The sequence below is a fragment of the Schistocerca americana genome, chromosome 2 (assembly GCF_021461395.2).
Source record: "Schistocerca americana isolate TAMUIC-IGC-003095 chromosome 2, iqSchAmer2.1, whole genome shotgun sequence".
Taxonomy (NCBI): domain Eukaryota; kingdom Metazoa; phylum Arthropoda; class Insecta; order Orthoptera; family Acrididae; genus Schistocerca; species Schistocerca americana.
The window spans coordinates 206,584,600-206,600,000 of record NC_060120.1 but is presented as its reverse complement, the minus strand read 5'-3'; the positions used below and the strand labels follow the sequence as shown (position 1 = coordinate 206,600,000).

General features: G+C 43.1%; 1 protein-coding gene and 1 pseudogene across 1 annotated transcript; both read right to left on the bottom strand.

The window, feature by feature from the left end:
• Positions 1 to 4,754: 4,754 nt before the first annotated feature.
• Positions 4,755 to 12,558, bottom strand: LOC124593887. The gene is made up of 3 exons (XM_047132234.1): positions 12,406 to 12,558; positions 7,816 to 8,036; positions 4,755 to 4,776 (listed from the first exon to the last, which is right to left on the bottom strand). Exons 1-3 carry the CDS (start codon positions 12,556 to 12,558, stop codon positions 4,755 to 4,757), a joined length of 396 nt encoding a protein of 131 aa, XP_046988190.1.
• A 2,313-nt stretch (positions 12,559 to 14,871) lies between these two features.
• Positions 14,872 to 14,989, bottom strand: LOC124597154 (annotated as a pseudogene).
• Positions 14,990 to 15,401: the final 412 nt, after the last annotated feature.

Below are 15,401 nucleotides of genomic sequence, written 5' to 3'. Positions count from 1 at the left end.
AGGAAAGGGAGGTAATGACAGTGGCACGTAAAGTGCCCTCCGCCACACACCGTTGGGTGGCTTGCGGAGTATCAATGTAGATGTAGATGTAGATGTAGGCAAGCAGCTAGAGGGCGCAGAACAGGCGTCACTCCAGACACGTATCTCTTGCTGCATTCGCTGCAGCTTCACTAGCCAATAGGGAAATTATAACCTCCCGCCGCTCGAGTATTTCTCCCAGCACGGAGCCGGCTAGAGCCAGTTCTGTCTTCGCCAGCCAGCGACTCAAGTACCACCACTATTTGGATACAGCCTCAGATGGGACGTCGCCCGCGACCTGCGCTCTGAGCCTTTGTGTTCCGCGCCGTGGACAAGTCGTACTGCCCGTGAGATACAACTTTGCATACGTACTTTGTTTTCTAAGACAGACTTTTCATTGCTCACGAGAACGTAATCTAAGCTCTCAAGAATCTATACCGGTTTCGTTTAAGAACAGTTATTTGTGATGAAACTTTCCTTCACAATACTAGGAAGAATCGCTGGAAAACGTTTATTTTCTTCTGTTGCGCTGCTTCAGAAATAGTGACTACTTGTGTTCTAAGTTTACTTGTTCAAATAAACAAAGTTAAATTATGTCTACTTGTGATAGTGTGGAAATATCCCGACTGACAAACACTTCATTCACATCTTATTGTAACATCTTGAATTAATCAGCGCAAAAGCGCGCATTAGAATTTAGCTGACCTTAGTGATATACGGGGGGGGGGGGGGGGGGGGGTCAATTATTGAACTACATGAAATGAAAAACGTCATAGGTTCTCTGAATGGTTTGCGTTAGGAAGTTCAAACTGCACTGTTGGCTGCGTAGCATGATGGGAATTAGCATGCGCATTGTTGTTTGTCTTAGCAACGAAGGCCACCGTCATATGGATGGGTTCGTCAGTAACCAAAATAAACGCGTTTGGGGGACTGATAATCCACATTTCGCGATCGAGAAGTCTCTTCGCTCTCAGCACGTGACTCTGTGGTGGGCAATGTCCGGTCACGGATTGTCGGTTCGATATTCGTTGATGGATGATGCCACGGTGACTACCGAACGGCACGTGACAGTTTTGGAAGATGATTCCATCTCCATTATACAATGTGACCCTCATTTCGACAAGATATGGTTCGTGAGAGACGGAGCTCGACCCCATCGAAACAAGAGAGTGTTTGATGTTCTGGAAGAGCACTTTGGGGACACACATTATGGCTCTCAGGTACTCAGAAGCCACTGCATGGGCCTCAACTGGCCGCCATATCCTCTGGATCGGAACACATGCGACACCTTTCTGTGGGGCTATATTAATGACACGTTTACAGCAATAACCCCAAAACCCTCTCTGAGCTGCAAACAGCTATTCAGGAGTTCATCGACAGCATCGCTGTTCCGACACTTCAGCGGGTCATGCAGAATTTCGTTATTCGTCTGCGCCACACCATCGCCAATGACGGCTGCAATATCGAACATGTCGTAATCTAAATCCGAATATTTGTAGTGACGTTCATATGTTGAATAAATTGTGTGCACGCCGTAGTTTGTACCTAATTTACGTTTTATTCAAATAGTTCAATAATTCTCACCCTGTAGAAATCATAATGATATACTAGTGCAGATTCGGCTGCTAAGAACTGGTTATTTTGGAAAGTCTCGGCAGATTATGTCTAAAGCCCCTTTTACGTGAACGATTTTGTTGTCTCCATTGACTACTCGTGACAAGTGAGTCTACTGCAGGACCTATGGCGTTGTACTAGTGTAACAAGTCTCGTCTGTCACGAGTGGTTGCTCTTGATGACACCTCAGCGCCAAATGTGCTTGCGTTGTGAGAGCTGTCTGCTCAGCAGTTTGGCTCTCGAAGTGAGGATATGAAGAGCAATCCGTTTTACTAAAATAAAATCTACATATTGTAACAGAATTGAGAAAAAGCAATGATGATAAATTTTATTATTAATGATCAAGGCGAAATTCATAGCAGATGTTCTGGGCAAAGGACGTATGCTGAATTCTCCACTCTCTCGAGAAATGAAAGAATGGGCAAATTGTCACCCAAACACTTCGAAACATCTGCATTTATTTTCTCGAAAAATACACGCAACAACAAATGTTGTGCATCGCCCTTTTATTTGGAAATTCACGGGACAGAAAAGAAAAATTGGCCTGAAGCATGCGATTGTTTTCATTTGGGATGTGTTCAGATCACCAAATCAAACACACAGGACAAAATCCTCTGCTTCCCCCTGGAGGTTTTTCACTGCATTCCTGGGCCAACGTTAATATGTACAGACTTGAAACCATCGCTTATGCATCTTCGATGAGATTATCAAGCCTGCTCTGGTCCAGTTTGTCCCACTCTCCAGTGACGATTCTGCGTAAGTCGCAGAGTATATGGTCGTTGTCGATGTGCGATTGGTTTCACTGTATCGAAGATGAACAGGTGCTCAAGGCTCATAAAGCATGAATTTTACATTCATTGCTTACTGGGCATTGTTGCTTCGAATGATCGTTCCTGTCATATTCCTCAATACTGATCACTGCTCCCGGGATACCCGCTAGGGTTGTGGCTAGAGTTCAGTCGAGAATCGTATTTCCGAGGATGTGCTGAACTTGAATGTCTCCGAACATTTTTAATACGAAAACTCGCAAAACATTTTAAATAAAACAAACTTTATTAATATCTACTTCATTACTTTTCATGTCTATGGACTTATTTCTCAACGCAGTCACCTTGGTGACGAAGGCATTCCCCCAACGAGAGGCCAGTTTGTTGATCAGTCATTGTAGAATATTTGACTTTCTGACGGAATGAAAACCTTACCTCTAACTACACTGCTTCATCGCTATCAAAGCGAAGTCTTCTAAGCTGTTCTTTAAGCTTTGGAAAGAGATTGTGCTCTGTCACTCACAATGAGGTTGTTGTTATTGTGGCCTTCTGTCCGAAGACTGGTTTGATGCAGCTCTCCATGCTATTCCATACTGAGCAAGTCTCTTCATACCCAAATAAGTACCGCAGGCTGCATGGTTCTGAATCTACTTACTGTATTCACCTCTTGGTCTCCTTCGACGATTTTTACTCCCTTCATTACGAGCACGAACAGCCCAGCGTCGGACGTTAGTGATGTCGATACAATCATCACCATACATAGCTTTCATTCTTCTATGAACTTCAATTGGATGCACGTTGTCTGCGGTTAGACACTCCATTACAACACATAGTTTCTTACGCACCGACATAGTTGCGGTACATACCGCTATTTTACACGCTACAATTCGAATCCATCTTCGTCAGCCGACTGAGAAATAAGCCAGACCTTTAGTACCTCTACCAGTATAGAGCACAGAATTAAAAATTCGGAGGCATTACTTTTCTACAAGCCCTCGTATCTGTCGAACAGTGACTTACTTGACGCATCAGCGCTCACAAGTTAGATATTTTACATTGTTACCTACGTTGTATGGAGGTACACGAGACGACCTACGGACTTTCACATTTCCTTTTAAGCACATCTGGTGCACGATTTTGCTTTAAATACCAGTTGAAGCTGACAAAAGGCATCAGGAAAAAGTGTTTATGGAATCTGCTGAAATAAATTTTTAAATTTATTGCAAACTCTTTGCATTGGCCACAAAATTTATTGTAACTTATATGTTTGTACAGTTCAAGGGAACTGCGTTCATTTGAATTATCAATTGAACAAGAACCGGCTGATGCAATCAGACACCTAGACAACGTAGAGCCATAGACAGTAGTGTGATTGCATTCCAGTTCAGCCATATTCCAAGGGATAGTGCAGTATAATTTATTGTTATCAGCTTGGCCGGTAATACTGCATCTTCCGGTTCTTATCGTACATGAAACTCGGCAAGACTGAGTGCTCGGATGCCTCTCTCTGCCCTATGATTAGCCCTGTTCATTAACCACGGGACACCAGAAGACTCCTGTTGATGATCGCAGCAGGGGGTCGAAACGTCGAGTACTCGAGAACGTTGAAAAACTCTGAGAATCTTAAAGTCAATCGCCATGGGTACGACAGTCCTCAGATTTATAAAAGAAAATTCTTCCTGGCTAGTAACTTTAGTTTCGTTTGAGGAAAAGGCAGAATGCAGTGGTGGTCAACATGGTCCCTCCCACCCACAAGTGGGCGTTTCAGCTTTCGTGGTGGGCGGTAGCCGGTAGGGATTTTGAAAATACTTTTATTAGGCTTTAAAGAAAAATTTTGAAAATAAGGGACTGACTATGGTATGTTTTAACTTGATGTAGCTCGGCTTTATAAATTTTGTAAAGTAAACTTATCCCTACTTCATAAATCATATTTACTGTGTAATCGGTGGACGGTTAGAAAATTTTATACCTAACACAGAAACAAAAGTGGGTGGCAGGCTAAACAAGTTGACTTCTCCTGAAGTAGGGCATTTTTAGAATTATTAAACATAATTTCCCAAGTATTTCTAAGATTTAGGAGAATATCGGGTAGACCTAAGGGTTACCTGCATGTACCGCGCCCAACGCGAGTCTTTCGCCATTTCTTCAAACGCTGTGTAAAACACCATGTTAGCTATTATGCTGAAGACAGCCTCTCCTCCAGGCACCAACAGCTTGTGAATGTTCTGGACAGCGCGCCTGTGAAAATATTAATGTCTTAGGAGGCGTTGCCCCAGTGGAGGACACATAAGACTTTCTGGTTTTTTGTAAGAATCAAATGATCGAATTACAACAAAACTATTTTGTGGTGAAAATTTACAACAATAATACTAAAAACCTACACAAAATAAGGTGTTTTTAATTTCACATTATGCAAACGAAGTTAAATTAACAGGCTTGAACTTGCTGTTCACAATGCCGAACACATTATGAGAACGATAACGTTGTAAATGTGAGCACAAAAATGAAATTACATGTAACGGTATATTCAGTGTCGTTATAGGTCTTCAATGTAACCATTCCTTGCTGTCTGTTAACATCTTGTGCTATTTGAAAACCAGCAGATTGAGCACACCTTGGTGAAAATTCAGAATGGCACTTCATTAATTCCATAAAAAAATTACTGACTACAGCTTTTTTGTTCCCGTGGCTTCAAACGTTGCATTAAATTATAGACTAATTGTAAAATTACTACTTTTTAGGGGCAAAGAACAGTTTTTCTAAAAATATAAGATGTCTATCCTCCAACCGATTAATGAAAGAGTTTTTAAAATTATCATACGAATATACCATTGTTGTACATAGCCCGGTATTAAAGCCACATGTTCTTCTAATGGACTCTTAGGGACAGGGAAGGAACCTGCTCCTGAATTTTGCAGCTAATGCGCTATCGACGGCATTTTTTTTTACTGTCACTGCATCCCATTGTGATTTCTTTGAAATTCTCATTCTGGCACGATGGAAGGGATACGTTTTCACGTCCAACAACTCTCCTAATATTATTTCATAACGATCATGTTGTCTTCATTTTCTTCAGCTATATCACACAGCTCGAATAGATGCCGATACTGTGGACGGCGGGGGGAGGTGGGGGAGAAGCCACAACGGGATATGCTGTTTTATTTTTAATGAAACCAGCAGCTTCTCCCCTGTACCCATCTATAGTGTCCTTTCCTTCTTTTTCCGTTGAGTTGAAAGCGTGAATGAGATTTTTTTCATGTCTCGTAGAGACCAGAGGAGTTTATTTCCTCCAGAGTAGTTTTGCAGTTTCTAGAGCTACACTACTCTCCCCGTAGTCTCTCGTTCAAAGATACCTTACAGAACAACCTGTAGCGAATGATGAACTTTTGTGGTTCTTTCTGCATATCCAGAAGGAACATATTCAGTAAATAGCACGCCTTTGCAGCTTTTATTTTTCTACCAGTTTGCTAGTCGAACATGTGCCGTCCCCTCTTCTCGTAAAAGGAAGTCGTTTCTAACGGGAGAGCAGAGGCGTGCTCCATCCTTTAAAATCTGTCTCCATCTAAAAATAAAAATTAAAATATTTTATAGTGAGCGGACGCTAAAAGTTTTCAAGAAGGGGTTGGATTGGCGATAGAAATTGTCACTGCTAACACGATTAATCGCGGCAGTATGCAGATTACTATGTGGAAAGTATAAGGTGGCAGTGTCCATCCGGTGTGAGTCAGGACAGCTCGGTGAAGGACAAAGCAAAACACCAGCTGAGGAGACGAAGGAACGCTCTATTTTTCTTTTTTCAGAATACCATATCTGGGTGCAGTACGCGAAAGAATTTGCAAACGTATGAGATGTAAAAACATTACTTCAACGTATTCTACATTTTCGGGCCGGCCGAAGTGGCCGTGCGGTTAAAGGCGCTGCAGTCTGGAACCGCAAGACTGCTACGGTCGCAGGTTCGAATCCTGCCTCGGGCATGGATGTTTGTGATGTCCTTAGGTTAGTTAGGTTTAACTAGTTCTAAGTTCTAGGGGATTAATGACCTCAGCAGTTGAGTCCCATAGTGCTCAGAACCATTTTCGGATACAAGCAAAAAACTCAGGCACAAGGAAAAAGCCGTGGGAAATAAACATAAAAAAGCGGGCGTATACTGCATTACATGCAATGACTGCCGTAAGAAATAAATAGGACAAACCGGTAGGCCATTACAGATTTCAGGAACACCTTATCTTAAATAACAACGCACTTAGCGAAGAGGGACACAGCATCACAAGCCGTTCAGAAATTTAAAAATATTCCAAAAGAAAGAAAAAAGCCTCATTTTGAATATGTTAGAAAGAAAACGCACAATTCACGTCGAATAACCAATTGGAATTAAAGCACCATATCATTCTTGCTAATTTTGACTGTTTGTACGATTAGGTGTTAGTACCTAATAAAATTGTGTATTATTCTCGTGTGTAAAGGTATCGACCTACCGCTCCTAGTCATCAGTACATGACGTCACACTGTCCATATAGGTAACTTCCGTTCCGCCAGCCAGCTAGTCTCTCTTCGTCGGTCGTGCTTTTGCTTTGTCCTGCTCTGCTGTCACACTGGTAAGACACTGCCACCTGACACTTTCCACACAGTAATCTGCGTAGTGTCGCGGCTAATCATGTTAGCAGTGACAATTTTTCAACGCCAATCCGGACTTATTTAAAAACTTTTAGCGTCCACTCACTATAAAATATTTTCTTCCGTCTTTTTTTATGGAGGCAAATTTTAAGGAACACAGCACGCAGTAGTACTGACGATATTCACAGAACAATTAATTTTAACTAGGAGCGACGGATATTCCTGCAATCTTTTTAAGTTGTGGCTATATTTTAGACATTCCTTTATTAATTTTTATATTCACAAAATTTGCTGACACTGTACTTTGCTTTTTACAACGTATGTTGCACCTGACGATGTGGCTTTAGGCAGCGAAACCCACTGAGTTTTAATGAACAAGAATTTCACCTACTGTTAGCGGACTTCTTCTTAACGTCATACATTTCAACAGCTGCAGCTGCCCTGAACATAAAATAGTTTATTTCTATTTTGAACAGTGATCTTTACCTTTTGACTTGTCCTCGTAGTTACATGCTGCTCTGTGACTCCGTTTTAATACATAAGACATTCTTCTTGCAGTCTGATAACAAGCCTTACATAACCTAGTTTTATCAATAACAAAAGAGATAAATATGGATAAACTTAAAAAATTGTTGGAGAAAATGTATGATTGATTGTTATGGTATTTCTTACTGGTGGAAGTACCACAACAGCAATCCATAGCTGGAGTGATCGAGTGTAACCCCTCTTGTATTACAGTCGGAGAAGTAAGACAGGTGAGCTGTTGCACAGTAGTTGATAAGGCGAAAAACTAAGTACACACCTGTTGTCGGGCACCCAATGCAGCAGCAGCAGACAGAACACCTTGCCGAAGGGCGCGTACTGCCACACGGCGGAGTTCTCCAGGTCGGGCTGAACCACGTCCAGCTGCTTGTACGTGATGGTGCCCGGCAGTGCGTTGTGCTGCCTGCAGAACTCCAGCATCTTTGTGCTGATGTCGCAGGCCACCAGCTTCGTACCCGGTGGCAGCCGCGGAGCTAAAATCTGCCAGTGCAGAAATATGTTTTCTGATTTGCTCTTCTAAGCTACACAGCTGGTAAAGTTAATCGGCGCTTCCGTTTCTTCGAGGACACAAAGCGATAAACAGCGTGCTGAGTGCGACTTCCAGACTTGTCGAGGATTGAGAAAAGAGGGAATTGATAGAAGAGGCCACAGTTGTCGAATGGAGAGTACAGTTCAGATTCCAGATCGTCCAGTTCGTGTGTCGTGACCTGGTACATTAGGGTGGCTCGCCGCGATGTGCCATGGAACATAGCTCACCGGGCCAGCTAAAGCCTGAAAGATGTACAAAGCTGTCGGGAACAGTCTTAAAAGCTTGTAAGGGTGTTGCAGGGTAGGTTGCTCTGAGAAATAATTATTAATTGTTTCCAATTTTGTTATTATTGAAGTTAGCTAAACAAGCCGTTGAAAGACAGCACAGGCGTAGCTTCTGCTCACCTTGCTTAAATTTATAACTTCCGGAAAAAGCACAGTTTAACAGGTAATGAGCATTTGAAGAAGTGCTAACTCACAGATGTCTGTGCATTACCGCACTTTTCCTCGTGGAAGTGCTTGAATTGCTAATTAAATCGGACTTGCCGCAACGTATGAATTTTGTTCTCAGCAATTATTTCTCAGTACAGCCTACCTTGCAACACCCCTACAAGCTTTTCAGACTGTTTCTGACAACCCTGCGACAACTAACAGGCAGTTCAAGCGGCGCATCATCAAACGGTGTCTATTTGAAAACCCGCCCGTATTTTGCGAACTGCATCGGTTGTGTCCGGCTCCTGAGTACACGGGATGTGCTTGTGGGGCCTATGCCCTCAGCAAGGGTTTAACGCGTGTGTGCGGAACATCGGATGTGTTTGAGCTGTATTCGTTTTCAGATTCGTGTGTCTTTGTGTCAGAACACTGTCCATAAACTGGCGAAAACACAATGTACGTACAATTCGTTTCTTTTTAGGGTTCCTTTCTTCAGTCGATAAAATGGAAGCCCTGTTGGATTACTTTTCTGTCTGTCTGTCTACCCTACTGTGAAAAACCATTTTTGTCAACAACGGGTAAACATATCAAGTTCCAGTTTATGTCACGTACTAAGGTCTACCAAGTGCACATTTATGTCACATACTGAGGCCTACTGTCCCTTGATGGTGTAAAAAAGTGAAGCATCTAATGACAGAAAGGAGGCTTTCAGGACCGGATGACACACTCCTGTTAAATCCTTCGAGGTATAATGTTGTCGTCTTCTGTTCCTGACGTTCTACCCTGAGCTGGACGTCTTTAGAGGCGTTGCTCTTTCACGACTCAAGTCTCAACGGAGGAGCAACACCTCTGGAGATGTCCAGCCCAATTCTGGAGGGAACGCCAGGAGCAGAACAGTTTCGTGGATCACGACATTATACCCGGAAAGGTTTACCAGCAGCAATGAAGCTTCTAAGTCAGTGAAATCCAAAGTAGGACCATTTGTGTCAAACTTTTTGGCATTCGCACACTCATCCATCAAAACCTATACTTCTTTCCCGTTAACGTAGAATCATGAAATTTGGCAAGAAGCAAGATTTCACAGTACAAGATAAGGAAACAATCAGTAAATTGTTAATTTGTTATTATATCACACGGAAAAAATGTCTTTTTCTCGCTTGCTATCTGACTCCAGACTTGAAATTAAAACATTCTCGAAGGTACTGGAATCCCTGGGACCAATACTTTGCCAGTATCAATGTTGATAACAGTCAAAAATCGCCGAGATTCTCGATTTCCAAGATGGATGAACTATCTGTATACAATACGGCTACGAAGTCTTTCACGACGTATTTGTTGAATAAAAATCTCTCGGTGTACATGCCGCGTCAGTTCAGGATAAAAATTAAGTTTGTATGGAACCCTCACAGCTTGAGTCCCGAACGCACAGGCCAATGTTTCGCTATACAGGATGTTAAAAAAATCGTACTATGCATTGCGAGGTTGCAGTATGGACTAAAACAAGAAAACAGTCCAATATACATGGGCTCCAAAAGGAATGCCTTAAGTTCTATGAGCATTTGTTCATATAGGCTCGTGTGAAAAAAATCTCTAATACTGAACAAGTGGTCACAGCTCTTAATGGATGCATTTTGGATCCCATGTTTACTGGATATTATTGTCTTGGTTTGGACCACACTATTACCACTCAAACTATGGGATAATTTTTTAACAGCTTGCATGAAGAATCCCCGCTTAATCGGGAGCACCATGTTTTTTCTTGCATTGGAAAAGGATACATTGATCTGTTAATACACAATGGAAAATTCAAGATAGAACGTAACATTATTATGAAAAGGACAGTTGTTACTCACTATATAGCGGAGATAGGCACAACAAAAAGACTGTCAGAAAATGTGCTTTCGACCAATAAGGCCATCATCGAAAATAGTCGGAAACTGTGATCATGTGTGCGTGAGTTGCGTTTGCGGGAGTGTGTGTGTGTGTGTGTGTGTGTGTTGATTTTCGACAAATGCCTTGTTAGCCGAAAGCTCACTTTCTGACAGTCTTTTTGTTGTGGCTGTCTGCGACTTAGCTCCGGTATACGGTGAGTAACAACTATCCTTTTCACAATATTGTTAATTATTATACGTATCTGAAGTTTGGTGCACCTGTTGCGTACGAGGAGGTACTGTAGCTCGGGATATGAACAAGGAATATGCAAGTAAAATAGAAACCCCACAGAATGTCTTAAATCTATTGTTGTACATAGGATGTTACATATCGCTTTCTTTATTAAAATTCATAAATGGGTGTGATAAATGAAAGCCCTTGTTGCTGGTGGTGATGAGTTCTCTGTGAGCGGAATGAACATTGACATGATCTGATTTACTCAATCTGTGCAGCGACGCGTTAAAGCTACCATTTACTCGTAATCTGGCATATAAAATTGTTTTTGAAGGAGAAGCTAATCAAATAGCTGTAATAGCGCCAGTGCACCACAGTCCACGGACAAGCAGTTATACCGCGATTCCGATATGTCCTTAGGTAGTATTGTCACCATATTGCATTGTCATAAGGATTATCCACACCACATGTCGCTGCATCAAGAACTTCATGGCACCGTTTTCCATAACGGAGTAGTGTTTTGTAAGTGGCCACGTCAACAAATGCAACCGACCCCCAAGTTCTTTACCCATATACTATTTTCCAGTGAGTCTACATTCACAAACCATGGTTGCGTTACCGGGATAATATGCATTACTGGAGTGAAGACAATCCCCACTGGTTGCAGCAAGTTGACCATCAGCGTCCTCTGTCAGATAACGTATGGTGTGGAGTCATAGGGAACAATCTCATTAGTCCGTATCTTACCAACGGCATGTTGAAGGGGCGCAAACAGGAACTATCGGAAAAACTGTAAGACGTTGCCCCGGACGTCCAACAACGTATGTGATTTCAGTATGACGGATTCCCGGCACATTACGCAACTGAAACACCGGAGGTATTAACGTTGTTTACACTGTTCTGTGGATCAGGAGAAGTGGCCCTGTTAATTGGTCTGCTAGGTCGCCGGATTTCTTCCTGTGGGGATATTTAAAAGATAAATTGCATCAGCAAGTGCCAACAGGCCGTGAAGACATGGTCGACAGCATCGGAAACACCTATGCTGATAATCCTGCATCTATGCTTCTGTCCTCTTTACGGTCAGTTGAAAAGTGGATCACTAAGTGTACTGAAGTTGACGATACTACGTTTGAACACCTACTCGAATTGGAAAAGTAGAGTAGTGTTCACCACGAACCATGGCCACAGTATCACGTCAAGTAGTCCCCTGTTCGATGGGTTGGAGGACTACAGCGTTGCGAATGGGGTTTCCAATTAGAAGTTAGGAGACACTGGCCTGTCCTTACGTCGCAGCATGGAGGTGGGTTCCCAAATGCCACTGGATATTCAAGGACTTTTGAGTACCATGTTACAAATTGCGATAGTGCACCCATTTCTATTCCTCCGATTACAGCGCCACCTGTGGCGAAAGGAAGGAAATGCTTCAGACAAAAGTATATAGATTTTGCCATAAAATCGTAAACTGCAACAAAAACTGGGGGTTCCCACTGAAGATTTCAAAGTTGCCCTTACCAGTCATTGACAGGGTTGGGTGGCTGGTTGAGTGTGGCATCATTAGATGTCTCACTCCGAGACAAACAAATTGGAATTTGAACATTTTTTGGTCCGATGTGTAGTTTCGAGATACTTCAGTGTCTTCTGTTAAAATGAACACTCTGTATACCTCCTTATCTCGGTGGTCCTAGGTATCCAGGAGCGACGATACTTTACAGCACACAAGAGAGTTGCTTAGTCATCGATTGCTCTGATGGAGTAGTAACGTGACTGAAAGTGAAGAACCCACCTTCCTGGCGACGTCACCGGGCCCGCAGCCAATGTCGAGCACCGGCAGCGGCTGCCTCGGCCACGTGAGGACCGGCCACAGCTCGTCAACCTGTTTGGCGGCCAGCAGCGTGAGGGGAGCACACCCGAGGTTGTACAAGTCCGGCTTATCCATGCTGGTGTACACTTCTTGCTCAGCCAAGTTGGTTAGAATTCTGTACCGATCACAGCCAGGAACAAGATGCTGATGCCTGGAAGAAAGATGTTTTTAGGGAAATCTCCCTCCACGTCAGATACAGTTTAATGGGAAGGTGGACGTTAACCGTTTGCCGTTAGAGACGGAATACTAGTCAGTTTCCTGGAAGACGAAGGAAACTGACCACTGCTTCCCACTTACTTATGCGTTAATGAAATTTGTGGTAAATAATATATCTCATTTTCAAGTCAACAGTTCAGTCCATGGAAACAGTTTTTAAGTATCTTCAAAAAAATTTAAAGTCACCTACTTCGGTCCACAAACACACATTAACAAGAAATTTCCAGCAGCCATAACGACTTCAGTTAGTAATAAAGTTCAGTTTAAGAGGATCCTAAGGGATTTATCGGTGGTCCACACCTACTTCATTCCTGAATTTCTTACTACGAGGGCTGAACGAAAAGAATGCCTTCACCTTCGTTAATTGGGTTTGGATGGGAATATTTTAGTGAATCAAACGCAGAAATAATCCTTAGAATATGATCTTTTATTACCAATATTCACTTTTCCACATAATCACCAGCCAATTGGATACATATCTGCCAACGATTAACAAGTTTTCTGAAGCCGTCACGGAAGAAGTCGACACTCATTTTCTGCAACAACAGTCTCACAGTTCTCTCAACGTCTTCATCAGAAGCATAATGATGTCTCCGCAGATCGTCTTTCATTATCGGGAACGGATGGAAGTCAGACGGTGCTAAATCTGGACTGTATGGAGGATGCCGTACGGTGCTGAGATTCAGTCTCTGAAGTTCTGCTGTGATGGCACTTAAGTGTGCGGTTTGGCATTGTCATGCTGCAGGAAAACATTACCCTTTTCCTTTAGAGCCCTTGCTAGCCGTCATTTCAGAGTTCGCAGCGTTGTGATGTAACGCTCTGAATTTATTGTTGTTCCACGATCAAGGAAATCAACATTGATAACACCGTCTGCGTCCCAGAACACTTTGGCCGTGATTTTTCAAGCTGAGGGCTGCGTCTTGAATTTCTTTTCCTGGGGCGACTCTTTGCGTTTCGTTTCCGGGTCGTAATGGTGTACCCACGTTTCGTCTCCTGTCACAATTGAATGGAGAAAAGCGTCACCTTCATTCTTGTAACGCGAGAGGAGTTCCTGGGAAATTTCAAGTATGTGTGCTTTTATTGCAGGTGTCAGCATCAATGTAACCCACATGTTCTTGTGAAATGCCGATTGTGCTTTAATTTCTCTCTGAGTGATACGATGATCGTCCTGAATCAGTCTGTCAACATTTTGCTTGTGAAACTCGGTGGTTGCTGTCACAGCAAGTCCAACACTTTGTTTGTCACGCAGGTCAGATGTTCCAACCTCACATCAACACAATCACCATAAACTGCTTTCATTCTGCTCCATTCGCACCATCAACAGAACAGGCTCTGCTAACGGTATACTACGTCTTCCTCACCGCTGGCAACGGGCTCTACACACCACTGGTGACTACTTTGAACGACAGTAACAGGTGCAAACATGTAAGTATTTTGTATCGGTTGTGAATAAATAGTTGCCACTATTTATGTTCCAACCTTTGCATAATCTGTGGTCGTTCTTTGTGACTGCCGGAAGAGAAAGCTTTTGATTGTTTCTTAAATAAAAATTTAAAATAAACCGACGGGTTAAATGAATAACGCAGTTCACGCCAATGTGTATTGTGACCCACCATTTACTTTGGCAAATCTGTTATAAGAACATGATGGCGCGTTATCTTTGCGTCCACTATGCTCCACGTTTACCAGAAGAAAACTGACATCTGTCCCCCACTTTTCTTCATGTGGCTGGAGAAGATGAGACAACGTCAGAAATTAAATCGGTGACTTAAGTGTGTAAGTGAAGGATACTTGACGAGAAAATATAAAGATAAAAACGCTACATAAAAGCACGAACCTTAACGGAAAGTGTTTTATCGCATCCGGGGGAGTTATATGGTACAATAGCTGTAAGAGAACAATGCATCATTAGGCTGGTGATAGAAAATCAGGCGACTACAAATCTATGTAAAAATTAAACTAAACTCCTCCCGAACAGGCCATGAAGGCCCAACGGTACCGACAGGCCGTCGTGTCATCCTTAGCCCACAGGCGTCACTGGATGCGGATGTGGAGGGGCATGTGGTCAGCACACAGTTCTCGCGGCCATATGTCAGTTTCCGAGACCGAAGCTACTACTTCTCAATCAAGTAGCTCCTCAGTTTGCCTCACAAGGGCTGAGTGCACCCTGCTTGCCAACAGCGCTCAGCGGAACGGATGGTCACCCATCCAAGTGCTAGCCCAGCCCGACAGCGCTTAACTTCGGCGATCTGACGGGAACCGGTGTTACCACTGCGGCAAGGCTGTCAGCACAAATCTATGTAGCCAACACAAATTCCTTTCTGTTAATACTCTTGAAGTTTGTCAATGAAACTGTGCTGAGTTGTTGATCGCATTGTCCGACGTTTCGGCCGCTATTGCAAACGGCCTTCCTCAGGGCTTCGTGCTGAGCTACACTGCCGAGTGAGAGAGAGACCTTAGATAGCGGACAGCGCGCGAAAAGCGACTCACACAAGATAGCGGGGCACTGTGCTGGGGCACGCCGCTGCCCGGACCCGACAACGAATAAGCAGTGCTACGTCACAGCTAGCGTCCGTTTCTGATTCGCATGTTTCCGCCAGTGGCAAGAAGTAATCTCAACACCAATGAGATACGTCTTTACCCACCAATTACAAGGAATAATATAAAGACCAATAACGAACGCCTAACGCTTCTGCTATCCT

Excerpts from the sequence above, each read along its gene's own strand:
- LOC124593887 (XM_047132234.1), bottom strand. The coding sequence starts at position 12,558 with ATGGATAAGCCGGACTTGTACAACCTCGGGTGTGCTCCCCTCACGCTG. Across the intron at positions 8,037-12,405 it reads CCGGTGACGTCGCCAGGAAG|ATTTTAGCTCCGCGGCTGCC; the intron begins GTGGGTTCTTCA and ends CTGCACTGGCAG. Across the intron at positions 4,777-7,815 it reads CATTGGGTGCCCGACAACAG|GTTTTTAGTATTATTGTTGT; the intron begins GTGTGTACTTAG and ends TATTTTGTGTAG.